The sequence below is a fragment of the Brassica napus genome, chromosome A7, assembly GCF_020379485.1.
Source record: "Brassica napus cultivar Da-Ae chromosome A7, Da-Ae, whole genome shotgun sequence".
NCBI classification, from domain to species: Eukaryota; Viridiplantae; Streptophyta; class Magnoliopsida; order Brassicales; family Brassicaceae; genus Brassica; species Brassica napus.
In genome coordinates, this window is record NC_063440.1 from 17,502,459 (window position 1) to 17,517,930 (window position 15,472).

At 33.2% G+C, this 15,472-nt stretch overlaps 2 protein-coding genes and 2 long non-coding RNA genes across 4 annotated transcripts; all 4 read right to left on the minus strand.

Moving 5' to 3' along the window:
* Window positions 1-164: 164 nt before the first annotated feature.
* LOC106356852 (triacylglycerol lipase SDP1L-like) lies at window positions 165-4,103 on the minus strand. The gene is made up of 3 exons (XM_013796574.3): window positions 2,144-4,103; window positions 1,919-2,062; window positions 165-1,341 (listed from the first exon to the last, which is right to left on the minus strand). The coding sequence occupies exons 1-3, from the start codon at window positions 3,554-3,556 to the stop codon at window positions 538-540; spliced, it is 2,361 nt and encodes a 786-aa protein (XP_013652028.1). The 5' UTR covers window positions 3,557-4,103; the 3' UTR covers window positions 165-537.
* Window positions 4,104-4,382: 279 nt separating this feature from the next.
* On the minus strand, window positions 4,383-6,279 carry LOC106353240 (H/ACA ribonucleoprotein complex subunit 4). The gene has a single exon (XM_048737057.1). The coding sequence runs from the start codon at window positions 6,207-6,209 to the stop codon at window positions 4,566-4,568; it is 1,644 nt and encodes a 547-aa protein (XP_048593014.1). The 5' UTR covers window positions 6,210-6,279; the 3' UTR covers window positions 4,383-4,565.
* Window positions 6,280-9,199: 2,920 nt separating this feature from the next.
* Window positions 9,200-9,954, minus strand: LOC125576612. Its single transcript, XR_007315038.1, has 2 exons — window positions 9,467-9,954; window positions 9,200-9,326 (listed from the first exon to the last, which is right to left on the minus strand). It is a non-coding gene; the product is annotated as an uncharacterized LOC125576612 (long non-coding RNA).
* A 3,485-nt stretch (window positions 9,955-13,439) lies between these two features.
* On the minus strand, window positions 13,440-14,038 carry LOC111200069. Its single transcript, XR_002653793.2, has 2 exons — window positions 13,711-14,038; window positions 13,440-13,578 (listed from the first exon to the last, which is right to left on the minus strand). It is a non-coding gene; the product is annotated as an uncharacterized LOC111200069 (long non-coding RNA).
* Window positions 14,039-15,472: the final 1,434 nt, after the last annotated feature.

A 15,472-nucleotide genomic window follows, 5' to 3' on the forward strand; every position in this document is an offset into this window, starting at 1 on the left:
AACTATCTCAATTATCAAAGATTCTTTTTATTTAAGTCAAATACATATGATTATAAAATATACAGTTCATTTGAATTGTCATGTATTTCAGTAAAAAATTTATTGTGTTAAAAAAAAAAAAAAACTTCACGACAATGTTAACGTGTACAAATACAATAGGTTAAACCCAAGTAATTATTCGACTCTTGAAGAAATCTCGAATATTGGGTAATTATGATTTCAGTGAAACTCAAACTGACATTCTCAAAAGATTTTCATTTGCAATTCCAAGTTATACAGAGCGTCTATCTAAAACTTAAAAATATGGTAGATCAGTTAAGCTCGAGCATTAACTTATGTATAACATTATTCTTTAGAAATCGTAGTTAAATCATTAATTAATTTTTTCTTTGGTGGCAGAATAAAATAACAATCAAACAAAAAGTTTCATCACTAAAATAAATTTTTTACAAAATATAAAGGACTGTACTACAAAATTTAAAAGTAACCATATAAGATTTACAACATATTTCTTTCCAAAAAAGGAAACATCAACCATTACTCGTGGTGGCTTAGGTTCGTATCCACCACCGTCTCTACCTCCGCGTCTCCGTCTTCAGACGCCGAGCTACCTCTATCAATATCCTTCTCCGGAGAATCAAGCTGAACGCACTCGGGAGCTTCATCAACGTTTTGCCTATCCTCCACATCTTGATTATTCCTCCTCAAACTCTCCCCTCTAACAAGATTCAACACGAATCCATTATGCGTCCTCCCCGTCTGCAGATAATCCCCTTCCGCCACCGTGATGCTCCTCGAAGAAGCGTCTCCGTTCAAATCAACCCCCGGATCAGCACCGTCGAGGTTCTGAACGTAGTCCATGAACATCTGAGCAGACGTGGTCCTCTCCAACGGTCCACCAGACCTAGTCCAGTCTCCAGCCTCCGGGGAATCTCCGTCGTGCGAGCTGTTGCAGTTACCGCCTCGGTGGACGACGAGTTGCTGGTAGAGCAACGCGGCTTCGGCGAGGACGTCGTCGTCGACGGATCCGGCTGAGTTCTCGCGCGCGATGCAGTTCCAGGAAGGGATTCTTCTGGAGGCGCTGAATCTGGTGGGGCCTACGGGTAGAGGATGTTGGGAGGAGGATGAGACGGAGACGGAGGCGGAGGCGGCGGCTGCTGCTCTTCGTGCGGTGCGTTTGATGCGGCGCATGTGGTTGAGGACGGCGACGCACTCGTCGAGGGCGAGTTCGATGCCGAAGTTTGCTTTGATGACGGCGAGCTTCTCCCAGGTGCATCTCCTTCCTTGGTTTGCTGCCTTTTGAATCTCTACGTTGGATGGGTTTTGTATGATCTTCAAGTACTGTATATGAAACACATAGAGCAAGACGATAAGATTAGCTCTGTTAAGATGAAATTCGATTTGAATTTTCGCGGTTTGGTTTGGATACGAATATCCGTTTATGCTATCTAAAAATATTTTTTAATTCAAAACTACTAGAGAAAAAAACTTATTTAGAAAATATACAACATACAAATTTAGATGTTTATGATCAAATACCAAACTATACATCCAACTGAATATTTGAGTTATTTATTTATATGGTTGTTTTTGGAACAAATTTATTGTTTAAATATTTTTTTTGGACAAACTATTTATGGTTTAAATATTTATTTTAGCACTCATTAGGATATTTTATCATTTCACCGAATTTGTTTGTTCTGAATTCAGGTTTGGTATAGTTCTCTCTTTTTTTTTTTAATTTTTGAATTTTTAGGGATTTTTTTATACATGGATAAAATTAGAACCTAAAATATTGTAAGACCTTTACAAAATTTACTTCGGCTCAGTTCGGTTCGGATTCATTTCTATCGGGTTTTCAATTCTCGATTCTGATTTTTTTTGTCCACCCCTAAATTGTTACAAGAATTTTGCTTACCTGAGAAATAGTGGCGGGCATGACGATTGTGACATCTCCTTCCCATTCTTGAGCAAACAGCTTAGCTACTTCTCTCAGAGGCAACCCGAGCTCTAGTACTTGATTACATCTATGCTTCACTTCCATCTCCATAAGTTGAGCAAGCTATGATAGAACAAGAGATTTACTTATGATAAATGAATCACAATTTTGTCTATTACGTGTGAAACAAGTTAATGTGAAAACCTTTGCTGCAAATCTGCCTCCACAAGCTCTCACAAACTCCTTCATCCTCAAGAAAGGTGCTATGTGAGGGTTAGCTTGACTCACAATGAAATGGTTAACATTAAAAAGCTCTTTGAGTTGAATCATCGGTAAGTCCATCTCCAAACTACCGTCTCTCCATCGCCTAACCGATGCTCCTGAGGTCTCTTCAGGATTAAATATTGGGTGATAAGGAACAATCTCACCAGTTCTGTCCTTAGCCATGAGTTCCTGAGCTTCAAAAAGACCAGGGAAGGCACAAGAAGCAGTCACTGCACTCCATATCACGACATGAGGAGAAGTCAGATAGTTAAGACATCTAGGCGGCTCGTGCTTCCTCGGGGAACAAACCGTTATCCCAAGAATCCGTCCTGTCATGTCGTAAGCCTCTTGAAACGTGAGATTGTTGGTGAGGTTCCTCAGCTTCCATTGCAAATGTCTGATCTCATGAACCGCACCTTGAGTCATAACACGTTTCGCAATAGTGAAGATCCCTCCCATCTGATCAAAGAACTGCAACGCGTGCCACGAGCCTTCAAAGAAGCTTTGTAACTCAGGCCACGACCTTGTCCCCACGACCGCACACATCACAGACCCCACGCTTGAACCGGCTATAATCCTCGGCAACAGCTTGTGTTCCACAAGGGTCTTAACCACACCGAGATGGAACGCACCAAGAGAAGCTCCTCCGCTTAGAAGGAGAGCCGTTCTTCCAAACGCGTGCCTCGTCTCGTGCATGAAAGATAGTTTCTCCTCGAGAGAAAGCTCTTCAGTGTCCGTATCACAAACCATCCTAAGCTGCGTAGAGACCTCGTCTATATACTCCTTGATGAGTTTCGGAACCTGAAGCCTTCCTTTGTGAAGCTCAGGGTTACACATGTTACCGAGGTTCCTCACAAGATCAGCTCTCATGCAGAAGATAATGTCTCTCAGAGAATTCTCGTGACGTCTATGCTTAAGCTCCTCGAGCTTGTTCCTCACGAGCTCCACGTCGAAAAGATCTGTCTCGTTCATCTTCGGGGTCTCTTTATCAAGCATCTTGGCGGCGTGAGACCATTCCTCATGAGTCAATGCAGCTGTCATCATGTTCCTCCAGAACTTTCTCCTGTAAGCCATCTCAGCCTTTGCTTTCAAGCTTGTGTAGCGGTTCAACATAAAGGCCATCGTCGTCACCATAGCTAATATCCCTTGTGGGTTCCTTGGGTGTAGCCAGGACACACACGGTGATAGAAAAGATCTAGCTCCTCCGTAGAAACACACGAGGAATCTGAACAGTTTGTGTCTGAGCGTAGTCGTTGATTTGCAGAGCAGGACACGAAAGGCTATTGTTCTTCCGATGATACCCGTGGGTCCTATTGAGAACGGATCCACGCTTGCCTCGTTGCTTATATCCATTGTGTCTGGGGACTCAGAGACCTATTCTAAACGCATGCAAGACAAGAATCAAAAGAGGTTAATCGAAAGAATAAAACATGATAGAAAGTGTTTTGAGAGAGATGCATTTGGATCTATGGTAAAAGGGGAAGAACAGAGGAAAATAACTTTTTTCAGATTCATTTGGTAAGAGACAAAAATGGAGACGTAAGACGCACGCTAGTCTTTTTGGACTTTCTATATTTGGGAATCCAAATTTACGTTACATGACAAATGTGAAAAAAGAAGAAAAAATAGTTCTCTTTTGCACACACAAATAGTCGATGTGTTTTGAAACGCTCGTCGGATTCAAACATCTTTCGGATCCTAGTAGATAACTTCAGTATTATCCTCGTGTTCATTATTTCTTATATAGCGGCAATAACAGGGAGACTTCTCGTGCTCGGTCCAATGGCAATAAGGAGGACTTATAAACCTGTAACCAAACAGACTTAGTCGTATCCTCATTGCCAAACAGACTTAACTAACACAAAGGACAAGGACCCAAGAAACTGGTAAAACAACAATGCTCTCTCTCTCAATCCATTAACAAGTACTAAATGCAAACAAGTCCACATTCCTTTTATCCATTCCATACATGAGTTAATGTGTTCTTGGTGTGCAGTCACATACCTGGTAAATTGCTCTATCCATATGAAGTAGTAAAGTTGAGATTAGTTATTGTTTGAGTCCTTCCACAGGTTGTCCAAGTTTCCTATAATTAAATTATTCATTGTAACTTGATCCACATGTTCAAGCAAATAACAAGAGTTATCATTATCACAAAACGAACTTTCACACTGTAGAATGTTGAAAAACATAAGAACCAAAACCATCACTCATAAAGTCTTGCAGATAAAAGGAAAAACATAAATGTAAAAAACTAAGAAAAAAAAAAACTAATCTGAAGTGAGACGTTGGATACAAGCATAAAATGCCTTTTGTCTCACTTTTATCCAGAATAGATACCATAACACAAAACTCAAACTAATTATTCCTCATCTTCGCTGTCTTTGCTTTTCTTCTTCTTGTCCTTCTTTTTCTTCTTCTCACTCTTCTCCGCTGAAGCAGCTTCATCTACCTCCTTGCTCTTCTTTTTCTTCTTCTTCTCACTCTTCTCCGCTGAAGCAGCTTCATCAGTCTCCTTGCTCTTCTTTTTCTTCTTCTCTGACTTTGGTGTCGCTACCTCTTCTTTCTCCTCCTCCTTGTCCTTCTTCTTCTTCTTCTCCTTCTTCTCAGACTTCACCTTCTCTTCACCCTCACCTCCTTCAACATCTTTGGTCTTCGCCTTCTTGGTTGACACAGGAGCGGGGCTGTCACTGCTCTCATCACGCTTGTGCTTACGCTTGCTCACTTCTCCATTCTCAGCCTCGACCTTCTCCACGACAGCTACAACCTTCTCAGGAGCCGCAGCAGCACCAGCGATCATAGCATCACCACCTGTTGGCAAAACAACGTTCCTGCTCCACTCAACAGGCGTCTTCTCATTAGGCTTCCCATGCTTATCCAACTTCCCATCAGCGATAAGCTTCTTCTTCATCGAAGCTCTAGGCCCCAAACCCCACTTCCTCGGGTAAGTATCCCTATCCATCACCACCCTCTTGATCTTCGCCACAACGCCATGATCACACGTCGCCATCACAGAGGTCGTCATCTCAGCGATACCAACAGCAATCGCCTCACCTTTAGTCGTCATCAAAACAACCTCAGTACCAACATCAATATCATTCTCGAACCTCAACAGCCCGGGAATCATCAGCTTAGCACCGTAGCAGATCGCATTAACCGCAGAGTCCTTCACAACGAGCCTCTTGTAGCTCGTCAAGATCACCTCAAGAGGCATAATAACCCTCCTGAGATAACTCTCATCCTTGTAGTTATCATACATCCACTGAGCGTCCATGACATCATGCATAGTAACCATGTTATCATTCTCACCCAAGATCCCAGACCTAACCCTCCTAAGCTCTTGCATATGCCCACCGACACCAAGAAGCAACCCCAAGTGAACACACATGGTCCTAATGTAAGTACCCGCCTCACAAGAAACCCAGAACACAACCAAATGCCTATCCGCATCGTACTCAAGCAACTTACTCTGATAGATCGTCCTAATCCTCAGCTGTCTCTTCACAGCAGAGATCAAAGGCGGTCTCTGGAACACAGCTCCGGTGAGAGACTCAAGAGCCCTCGCCACCTTCGCAACATCGGGGACAGCAGAGTGGAGACGAGCAACGCAGACGTACTCTTTCCCCGCGCCTTGCTGAGACTTCACAAGCCTCGTGGCTCTGTCGATGCAGACGATGAGGTTACCCGTGACTTTAGGGTCAAGGGTTCCACTGTGTCCTGTCTTCTCAACGCGGAGGATGCGTTTTATCCAAGCGACGACCTCGTGGGAAGAAGGGTTCGAGGGCTTGTCGAGGTTGATGACACCGTAGCGGATGTAGTCAATGAGGGGACGCTTGAGAGGGGAGTGGCCGGAGGAGATGGGAGTGTAGTGACCGGTACGGACGTTGAGGAGGTCGTAGTTCTTGAGGAGGAGGGGCCACTGGGATGTGTCGATGGCGGGGGTGAAGCTTTGGGGCTTGATCATGTAGTCTCCGGTGTCGGCTGGAACTTCTTCGACTTCTGTCATGGTGTCGGCTGTTGGGTTTAGGGTTCTTGTCGGAAAAAGGGTTTTGAGTGATGGAGGAGGAAGAGGCGCAAGTGTGGGGTTTAAAAAGGGGTTTAGAATTAGGGTTTCTTATAAATTTTATTGGGCTTTGGTATGAGTTAACGGCCCAATTAAGAATATACGATTTGCATTGCCGGGCCAATAAAAAGACCAAATAGCCAATAGGAGATGAAATGATGAATGGGAGGCCGAAATAGTTTCAAAGAAATTCATATTCACCAATTTTTTAATCAAAGAGATATTATTTCAAACAATTTTATAAGATTAAAATATTATTTTCTAAATATTGTAAAGAATTCATAAATTTTTCATAGTTGTTTTCGGTTTCAGATTATCCGGTTGTTATCGTGTATACATATACTAAACAAAACACCACCAAATAAGAATGAATTTCGAAAAAGAAACGAATCTAAATAAAGTAAAAAACAATTGAAACAAATATCAGTTTAAATTTTGTATACTGGTTATGTAAATGAAAATTTTTTAATCCACTAAATTTATATTTATCCAATTTCATTTTTCCTATAACAAAACTTTTCTTAATCCTAAATGCATTGTACCATAGGGTCTTTGATCCCCTACATCCCTCAGATGTAGATGTTGATTATGAACCTATTTTCTTTGCGCTTACTATAACCACATTCGACCGGATTTCATTCGGGCTAACTTGAAGTTTTACTGATGCATATAAATTTAAGAGAATTTGTACTCCCTACACACCACTTTTTCCCTATTTGCACTCCATACCCTATATCCCTCCAATTTTCTTCCCCCCAACATTACCATTTTCCCCCCATTCAATGATATCCCACCTTTGTTAGTATATTTAGCTAATTTACTCTAAATTTAATATACTTTCAGAATTAATATTTTGATAACGATTTCTTTAGTGTTTAGACATAAAATAAAAACCAATACGCAAATTTTTGCTTAACATTAAATTTATCTGGTACATGATTTTCTTTAAAAAAAACGAAAATGAGATAATTCCCGGTGTTTAATCAAAGTCTAAAACTAAAAGGACTACTCATGAATGAAAAGTCAAATAATTGTGAAATATTCGATACGAAGGCTAGGAAAAAGCAAATACGGTTTGCCAATACTGTAAGAAGTTTACATTACCATTAGCGAACAAGATAAAGTAAGAAAGCATAAGATATCAAGTCTTTCAACACCAATTCATGATCCCAATGAACAAACATATATATATATATATAATATTATCTGAGAAATTAGGTTTTTACTCACGTTAACTATAACGATGGTTGGTTACACTGATACCTTTAATGAATTAAAAATATTATATTTACAATACTATTATTTATTTCTTATTTAGTTTCCTTTTTAAAATTTTCTGAAAACATATACAAATAGCAATGAATTAAAAATATTACATTTACAATACTATTATTTAATTCTTATTTAGTTTCCTTTTTAAATTTTTTTGAAAACATATACAAATAGCAAAAATGAATTTTCTTATAAATAAAAAAAAAGAATTGAAAAATGAAAATATATATGTATGTATAATATGATTTCATAAAAAAATAGAAAATTCACAGAATAGTAATATTAACTTTTAAAAATATTTTAAAATAAAATATCCTTTTGAAATACTAAAATATTTTCTTTATATGTATATTTTATTAGATGAAAAATATAAATTTGTATATGACTTGATTTCATTAAAAACAATTTACAAGAAATCCAAAAAGTGAAAAACACGAAATCTAAGATGATATTTGCTTGAGCCATCATATATATCCAGTTCTAGAAAACCATATTATTCTAGAATCGAATGTTTCGTGATACACTTGCAAGTTACTTTTGTTTATTGACACAGTTACTGCGAGTTACGAGCCATATTTAAATATATAGAAAACATGCGATTTAGAAAACAGGCTTTGAATCCCCTATATATTATTTGAGAAACATTGTAACATTTTTTGTAGTCACGTGTAATCACTAAAATAATTCTTAGAGCCTTTAGAAAAATAGGTTGGTCCATCTAAATATATAATAAGATTTTTATTAAATCACAATAAATACATTATTAATGTGCTTCATTATTTCCTTAAATAAGATTACGGAATTGCCTAATGTGGCTAAAGTATATATGACAATAAATGATTTTGAATAAAGATTTGATAAAAATAAGTGTATATTATAATTATATTTGTTTAATTTTAAACTATTAAAATAAATTAAACAATCATAGTAACCATATAATAAAAAATAAAAAAAATATTTATATATTATATTTTGAATTTTTAAAAACAAGGATAAATTACTAAAACTGTTAAAAGTTTCACATTCAAATTTTGTGATCTATGATTTAAAACTTTTGTTATGACATGATACAAATAATTAAAAAAATAATATAAGTTAAAATTCTCATTTAATAAGTATCAAAAATAAAAGATATATAAATATATGTATCATTTTAAATTAAACTATATGCCATATAAAAATACATAAATATCTTAATTTTGAAATTTACTTTGAACATTTTTTTTGATAAAAAATTTGAAAAAATATTGACAGCTTAATTTCTTAAAATATTATAAATTATTTAAACCACTAATCTCACAGTAAAAATTTTGTTATCATTAATTTAGACTTTTTTCTATAACAGATACAAATGATAAAAATATATGAGCAAAAAGCATCATCTAATAAATATTAATATTAAAATATACTATATATATGTTACTATCATCTAAATTTAATTATATATCATATCAAATAGAAAAATTATTTTTTCGATTTATAAAATTTATTAATACGTTCGCACCAATTTAATTATATAAGTAGTAGATAATGACTTTTTAATTATTCAATATATATTTATTATTTCATAATATATTATAAACATATAACATATAAAATAATTTATATATATAATATTCATTCCATGCAAGGCGCAGATCTTAACCTAATTGTATATTTAATTGATTTGATTCATACTATCTTCATTAAACATTAAATTGTTATAATATAACATATTCTATCGCTATTAGTTCTTTTTATTACAAATTTCTGAACATGAATTCACACAGCCCGCAGCTTTCCCCATATCTGTCCATAAAACACAACCACAAAAACATTAATGATATATATATATATATATATATAATATTAATGGAGAATCATGATATCGCATAAGAATATATAAACCAATTCATTATCAGCTAGAATAAAAGTAAGGCTAAACTTACTTTGATTTTCAGTAAGAGCACAACGATGATTAACACAACCCACTTGGCATAAATAGTCAATTTGGTTGATTGTGTCTTGTTTTACATAACCAGGCATACCACATTCCTTAGCACATTTGAGGTCACATTTTTTAGCGTTTAGAAGATTAAATGGATCAATAATACACAGTTCATTACATTTAAAAAAGCATAATGCACGCGATATTGGATCAGACGCGTAAACCGATTCAGTTAGATGGTTTCCAATCATTAACATCATCGCTACCAATACGAACATTTTTGTGTTCTCCATGTCTATGAGGATTTTTCTTATGTATAGAAAGTGATTGTTTCATTGGTAAAAATGTATTATTTATATATAAATGTGATACATATTATATTATACTAGTTAGAATTTATCCAAAAGATTCCTAATTCATAAAGAAAACGGATCTCCAATAGTTAGATAGTATATCCAATATTTGACTAAAAAATAAAAGATAATAATCTTATATAAATGACAGATTGGGTATACTATCTTTTGTTTTTTTTTCATCAAAGATTGGATATACTATCTAACTATTGGAGATATGTTACCTATATGAATTAGAAATATTTTGGATAAATAGTTTTATATAAGATCTATCATATTTAAACTTTCTTCATTTGTACATTTTCAATACTAAATTGTATACTTACAAATTAGTAATCATTTTGATAAGTTCTAAATAGTTTTAGGTAAAATTTAACATAATTAAATTTACAAACGAGAAAAATTTAAAATAAAGTGAAAAAACTCAAGCCTAATCAAACTCCACAATGAAAATGATGAAAATAAAAAAAACGGCGTATAAAGAAGAACTCAATCATGATTCACGATAAATGGTGAAATTCCTCTAAAACCCGATTGATGATGATGCATCAAAAAGCTGCCAGACTTTTATAAGGATATATATCTTATATGTGCGTATGAAAACTTATCATGTACACATTATTCAACACCCTAGTTACAGTAAAATATGACAGAAGATATGTTTGATGAAAATTCCAATGCCAAATATGTCAATGATGATGAGAATCATGAAATGGACATTTTGCCTCAAATCGTGATCGTGTAGGAACAAGATTATTGTGAGCGAATGTGAGTATTCTGCGGTAAAACCATGATCAAGGATTACTTTAAGAAGATATATTTTTACTGAGAAACATACATTGAAAAATAAGATGACTAAATTTTAAGAAGCGTTTGAGCTATAGCAGGAGAACAATAAAACCTTCATGGATTTGAACTGAATGAAACACATATTAAATTCCCATATATATATTAAACAATAGATGTGCGGCATTATACAACTTTATGGAAATTAGAATACAACTATTTAGAAAATATCAGTGTTCTAAAAACCGTTTTAGGCGTTAAGACTCTCTAAAACCATAGCGGTGTTCTTATAAAATGCATAGGTAATTATAATAAGATAATAATAAATAATTTAGTGTTTGTAAAGAGAAATTTGCCAAATATGATTCAAAACATGATTTTAAATGCAAACATATACCTAAACTTGAATCAAATGCAAAACTAACCTAAAAACCTTGTGAAATTACAGCCAGTCCCTTGTGACTAAACAAAAAAAACAGAATCCATTTTTACGAATATAGTTCCAGTAAGTCTTTTGAGTCGTCCGAGATGCTGGACTTCGTCTAGACGACTTCCAAGTAAGTTGTCTGGTGTAGTTGATCTTAAAAATATTTTTTAAATTTTTTAAAAATATTTTGACAGATGAAAAATTAAAATCTTGTAATTATAAACAATTTTAAATAATGTAAATTAAGATATAATAAAATTGAATTGTTTTCAGCATAGATGAGTGAAAGTAGTTAATCATGATATTTTTTTGGTTTTAGGGTTCGACAACATATATTGTAGTATTGTATGTATTCTTAGGGTTATATTTTGGAAAGCTTGAGTGAATGTTTTTTTTGAGAATTTTTTTTTTTACCTATAAGTGTTTATTTTTGTGTATAGTTAACACTTTTGAAATTTAATTTGATTATATGAAGTGTTTAGTTAGTTAATTAAGTTTAGGGATTATGTTTAGGGTCTAGACGACTAACTTGTAAGTCGTCTGGTGAATAATTTAAACCATACAACTTATATGTAATTCGTCTAAATATTTCCGCCTAAATTTGTTTTGAGTGATGGAGGAGGAAGAGGCGAAAGTGTGGGTTTTAAAAAGGGGTTTAGAATTAGGGTTTCTTATAAATTTTATTGGGCTTCGGTATGAGTTAACGGCCCAATTAAGAATATACGATTTGCATTGCTGGGCCAATAAAAAGACCAAATAGCCAATAGGAGATGAAATGATGAATGGAAGGCCGAAATAGTTTCAAAGAAATTCATATTCACCAATTTTTTAATCAAAGAGATACTATTTCAAACAATTTTTTGATATTAAAATATTATTTTCTAAATATCGTGTTTATTGATTTTCGTTAATACATGCAATTGTAAAAAATTCATAAATTTTTCATAGTTGTTTTCGGTTTCAGATGATCCGGTTGTTATCGTGTATATATATACTAAACAAAACACCACCAAATAAGAATGAATTTCGAAAAAGAAAAAAATTGAAAGAAAGTAAAATACAATTGAAACAAATATCAGTTTAAAGTTTGTATATTGGTTATGTAAATGAATAAATTTTAATCTAATAAATTTATATTTATATTAGTTTCAAAATCCAATTTTATTTTTCCTATAACAAAACTTCTCTTAATCCTAAATGCATATTGTACCATAGGGTATTTGATCCCCTACATCCCTCAGATGTAAATGTTGATTATGAACCTATCTTCTTTGCGCTTACTATAACCATATAAATTTAATATACTTTCAGAATTAATATTTTGATAACGATTTCTTTAGAGTGTTTAAACATAAATTAAAAACCAACACACAAATTTTGCTTAACATTAAATTTATCTGGTACATGATTTTCTTAAGAAAACGAAAAATGAGATAATTTCCGGTGTTTAATGAAAGTCTAAAACTAAAAGGACTACTCATGAATGAATAGTCAAATAATTGCGAAATATTCGAAATGAAGGCTAGGAAAAACCAAATACGGTTTGCCAATACTGTGCAACATCATGTTGGATCTCCAAGAAGTTTACATTACCATTAGCGAACAAGATAAAGTAAGAAAACATAAGATATCAAGTATTCAACACTAATTCATGACCCCGATGAACAAACATATATATATATATATATATATATAATATTATCTGAGAAATCAGTTTTTTACTCACGTTAACTATCACGATGTTGGTTACATTGATATTCTTAATGAATTAAAAATAATACATTTACAATACTTATTATTTATTATTTATTTAGTTTCCTTTTTAAATTTTTCTGAAAATATATACATATAACAAAAATGATTTTTTTAATTAAAAAAACGAATTGAAAAATGAAAATATATGTATGTATAATATATTTTCTTAGATAAAAAAATATAAATTTGTATATAACCAGAGGCGAAGCCATGTTTCGAGGTGTGGTGGCACGTGCACCCCCTTATTTATTGATATTTGAAAGTTTACACCTAAAGTTACTATAGTTTCAGTTGATCAATTGGTAAAAAAAGGGATTTGCACCCATAATGTCTTCGAAACCCATAACATGCAGATTTATTTTTTATCACTAATAATGCACCCATTAAATAATTATTCTGGCTTCGCTCCTGTATATAACGTGATTTCATTGAAAACAATTTACAAGAAATCCGGAGAAGTGAAAAACACGAAATCTAAGATGATATTTGCTTGAGCCATCATATATATCCAGTTCTAGCAAACCATATTATTCTAGAATCAAGTGTTTCGTGATACACTTGCAAGTTACTTTTGTTTATTGGCACAGTTACTGCGAGTTACGAGCCATATTTAAATATATAGAAAACATGCGATTTAAAAAACGGGCTTTGAATTGTATATTAAATTGATTTGATTCATACTATCTTCATTAAACATTAAATTGTTATAATATAACATATTCTATCGCTATTAGTTCTTTTTATTACAAATTTCTGAACATGAATTCACACAGCCCGCAGCTTTCTCCATATCTGTCCATAAAACACAACCACAAAAACATTAATGATATATATATATATATAAATAAAATATAATATTAATATCGCATAAGAATATATAAACCAATTCATTATCAGCTAGAATAAAAGTAAGGCTAAACTTACTTTGATTTTCAGTGAGAGCACAACGATGATTAACACAACCCACTTGGCAGAAATAATCAATTTGGTTGATTGTGTCTTGTATTACATAACCAGGTGGCATATGACATTCCTTAACACATTTTTTGGCACATTTTTCTGAGTTTAGAAGATAACGTGGATCAATAAGACATAGTTCATTACATTTAAAATAGCATAATGCACGCGTTATTGGATTATCCGCGTACACCGATACAGTAAGATGGTTTCCAATCATTAACATCATCGCTACCAATACGAACATTTTTGTGTTCTCCATGTCTATGAGGATTTTTCTTATGTATAGAAAGTGATTGTTTCATTGGTAAAAGTGTATTATTTATATATAAATTGTCTCCAATAGTTAGATAGTATATCCAATATTTGACCAAAAAATAAAAGATAGTAATCTTATATAAATGACAGATTGGGTATACTATTTTTTGTTTTTTTTTATCAAAGATTGGATAATACTATCTAACTATTGGAGATATGTTACCTATATGAATTAGAAATATTTTGGATAAGTTCTAAATAGCTTTATATAAGATCTATCATATTTAAACTTTCTTCATTTGTAAATTTTCAATACTAAATTGTATATATGTTTAATGTAACTTACAAATTAGTAATCATTTTGATAAGTTCTAAATAGTTTTAGGTAAAATTAAACATAATTAAATCCACAAACGAGGAAAATTTAAAATAAAGTAAAAAATTTCAAGCATATTCAAACCCCACAACGAAAATGATGAAAATGCAAAACGGCGTATAAAGAAGAACTCAATCACGATTCACGATCAACGGTGAAATCCCTCTAAAACCCGATTGATGATGATGCATTAAAAAGCTGCCAGACTTTTATAAAAAAATATATCTTATATGTGTGTATGAAAACTTATCATGTACACATTATTCAACACCCTAGTTACAATAAAAGTCTTTTCAACCAGTGAGATAACTTGTTTAACACACATAAGTCTTTTCCAAGCACCCAAAATCTCAAACATAAGTGACCCACCAAGAATCGTAAGTTTCAATGGCTCTATGAACCATAAAAATTTTAGAATCAAAATCTTGGGTTTTTTTGGATGAATATGGAGAGAAAGTGAAAGAGATGTTGTTTTTAGTTCATAAGAATTAAGAAAGAAAGAGTGTAAATCGATTTTTAGGTGCATTAAGAGCTTCAAATTGGTTGTTCATGGTGGTTGGTGTATTGATAGAAATGACAATATTGTGAATACTTGAGGAAAATGAGGGTGATAGAGTAAAATATGCAATTTCAAAAGAAAAAAAAAGTGATGGTATTTTCGTGAATAATCTGAACTTTGGGGATGAAAGAGGCAAGTCAAAATTCTATAAAAAAACATGGGTTAGTTTTGTGTTTGACTTCAAGTTTTGAGTCATATTTGCAAAAACCCCGTTTATAAATTATAGTAATTACTTTATTTTAATATAAAATTTTATGAAAACAAGCAATGTGAACATTAGTATTCTTACATCATGATACTTAACTTATATTATTAGTTAGTCAGTTTACACGTTTACGGTTTACCAATTATATATATATATAGTATATTGTTATAATTGGTAAACCATAATCGTATAGGCCGACTAACTAATAACTTACGCGTCGGATAGGCGTTAGGCGTTGAATCACCGTTTTCTTAGGGCCTAATGATTTCTTGAACACTAGACTAAATTTTACACTTAACAAATGTTTATTTGAATTGATTATAAAATTTAT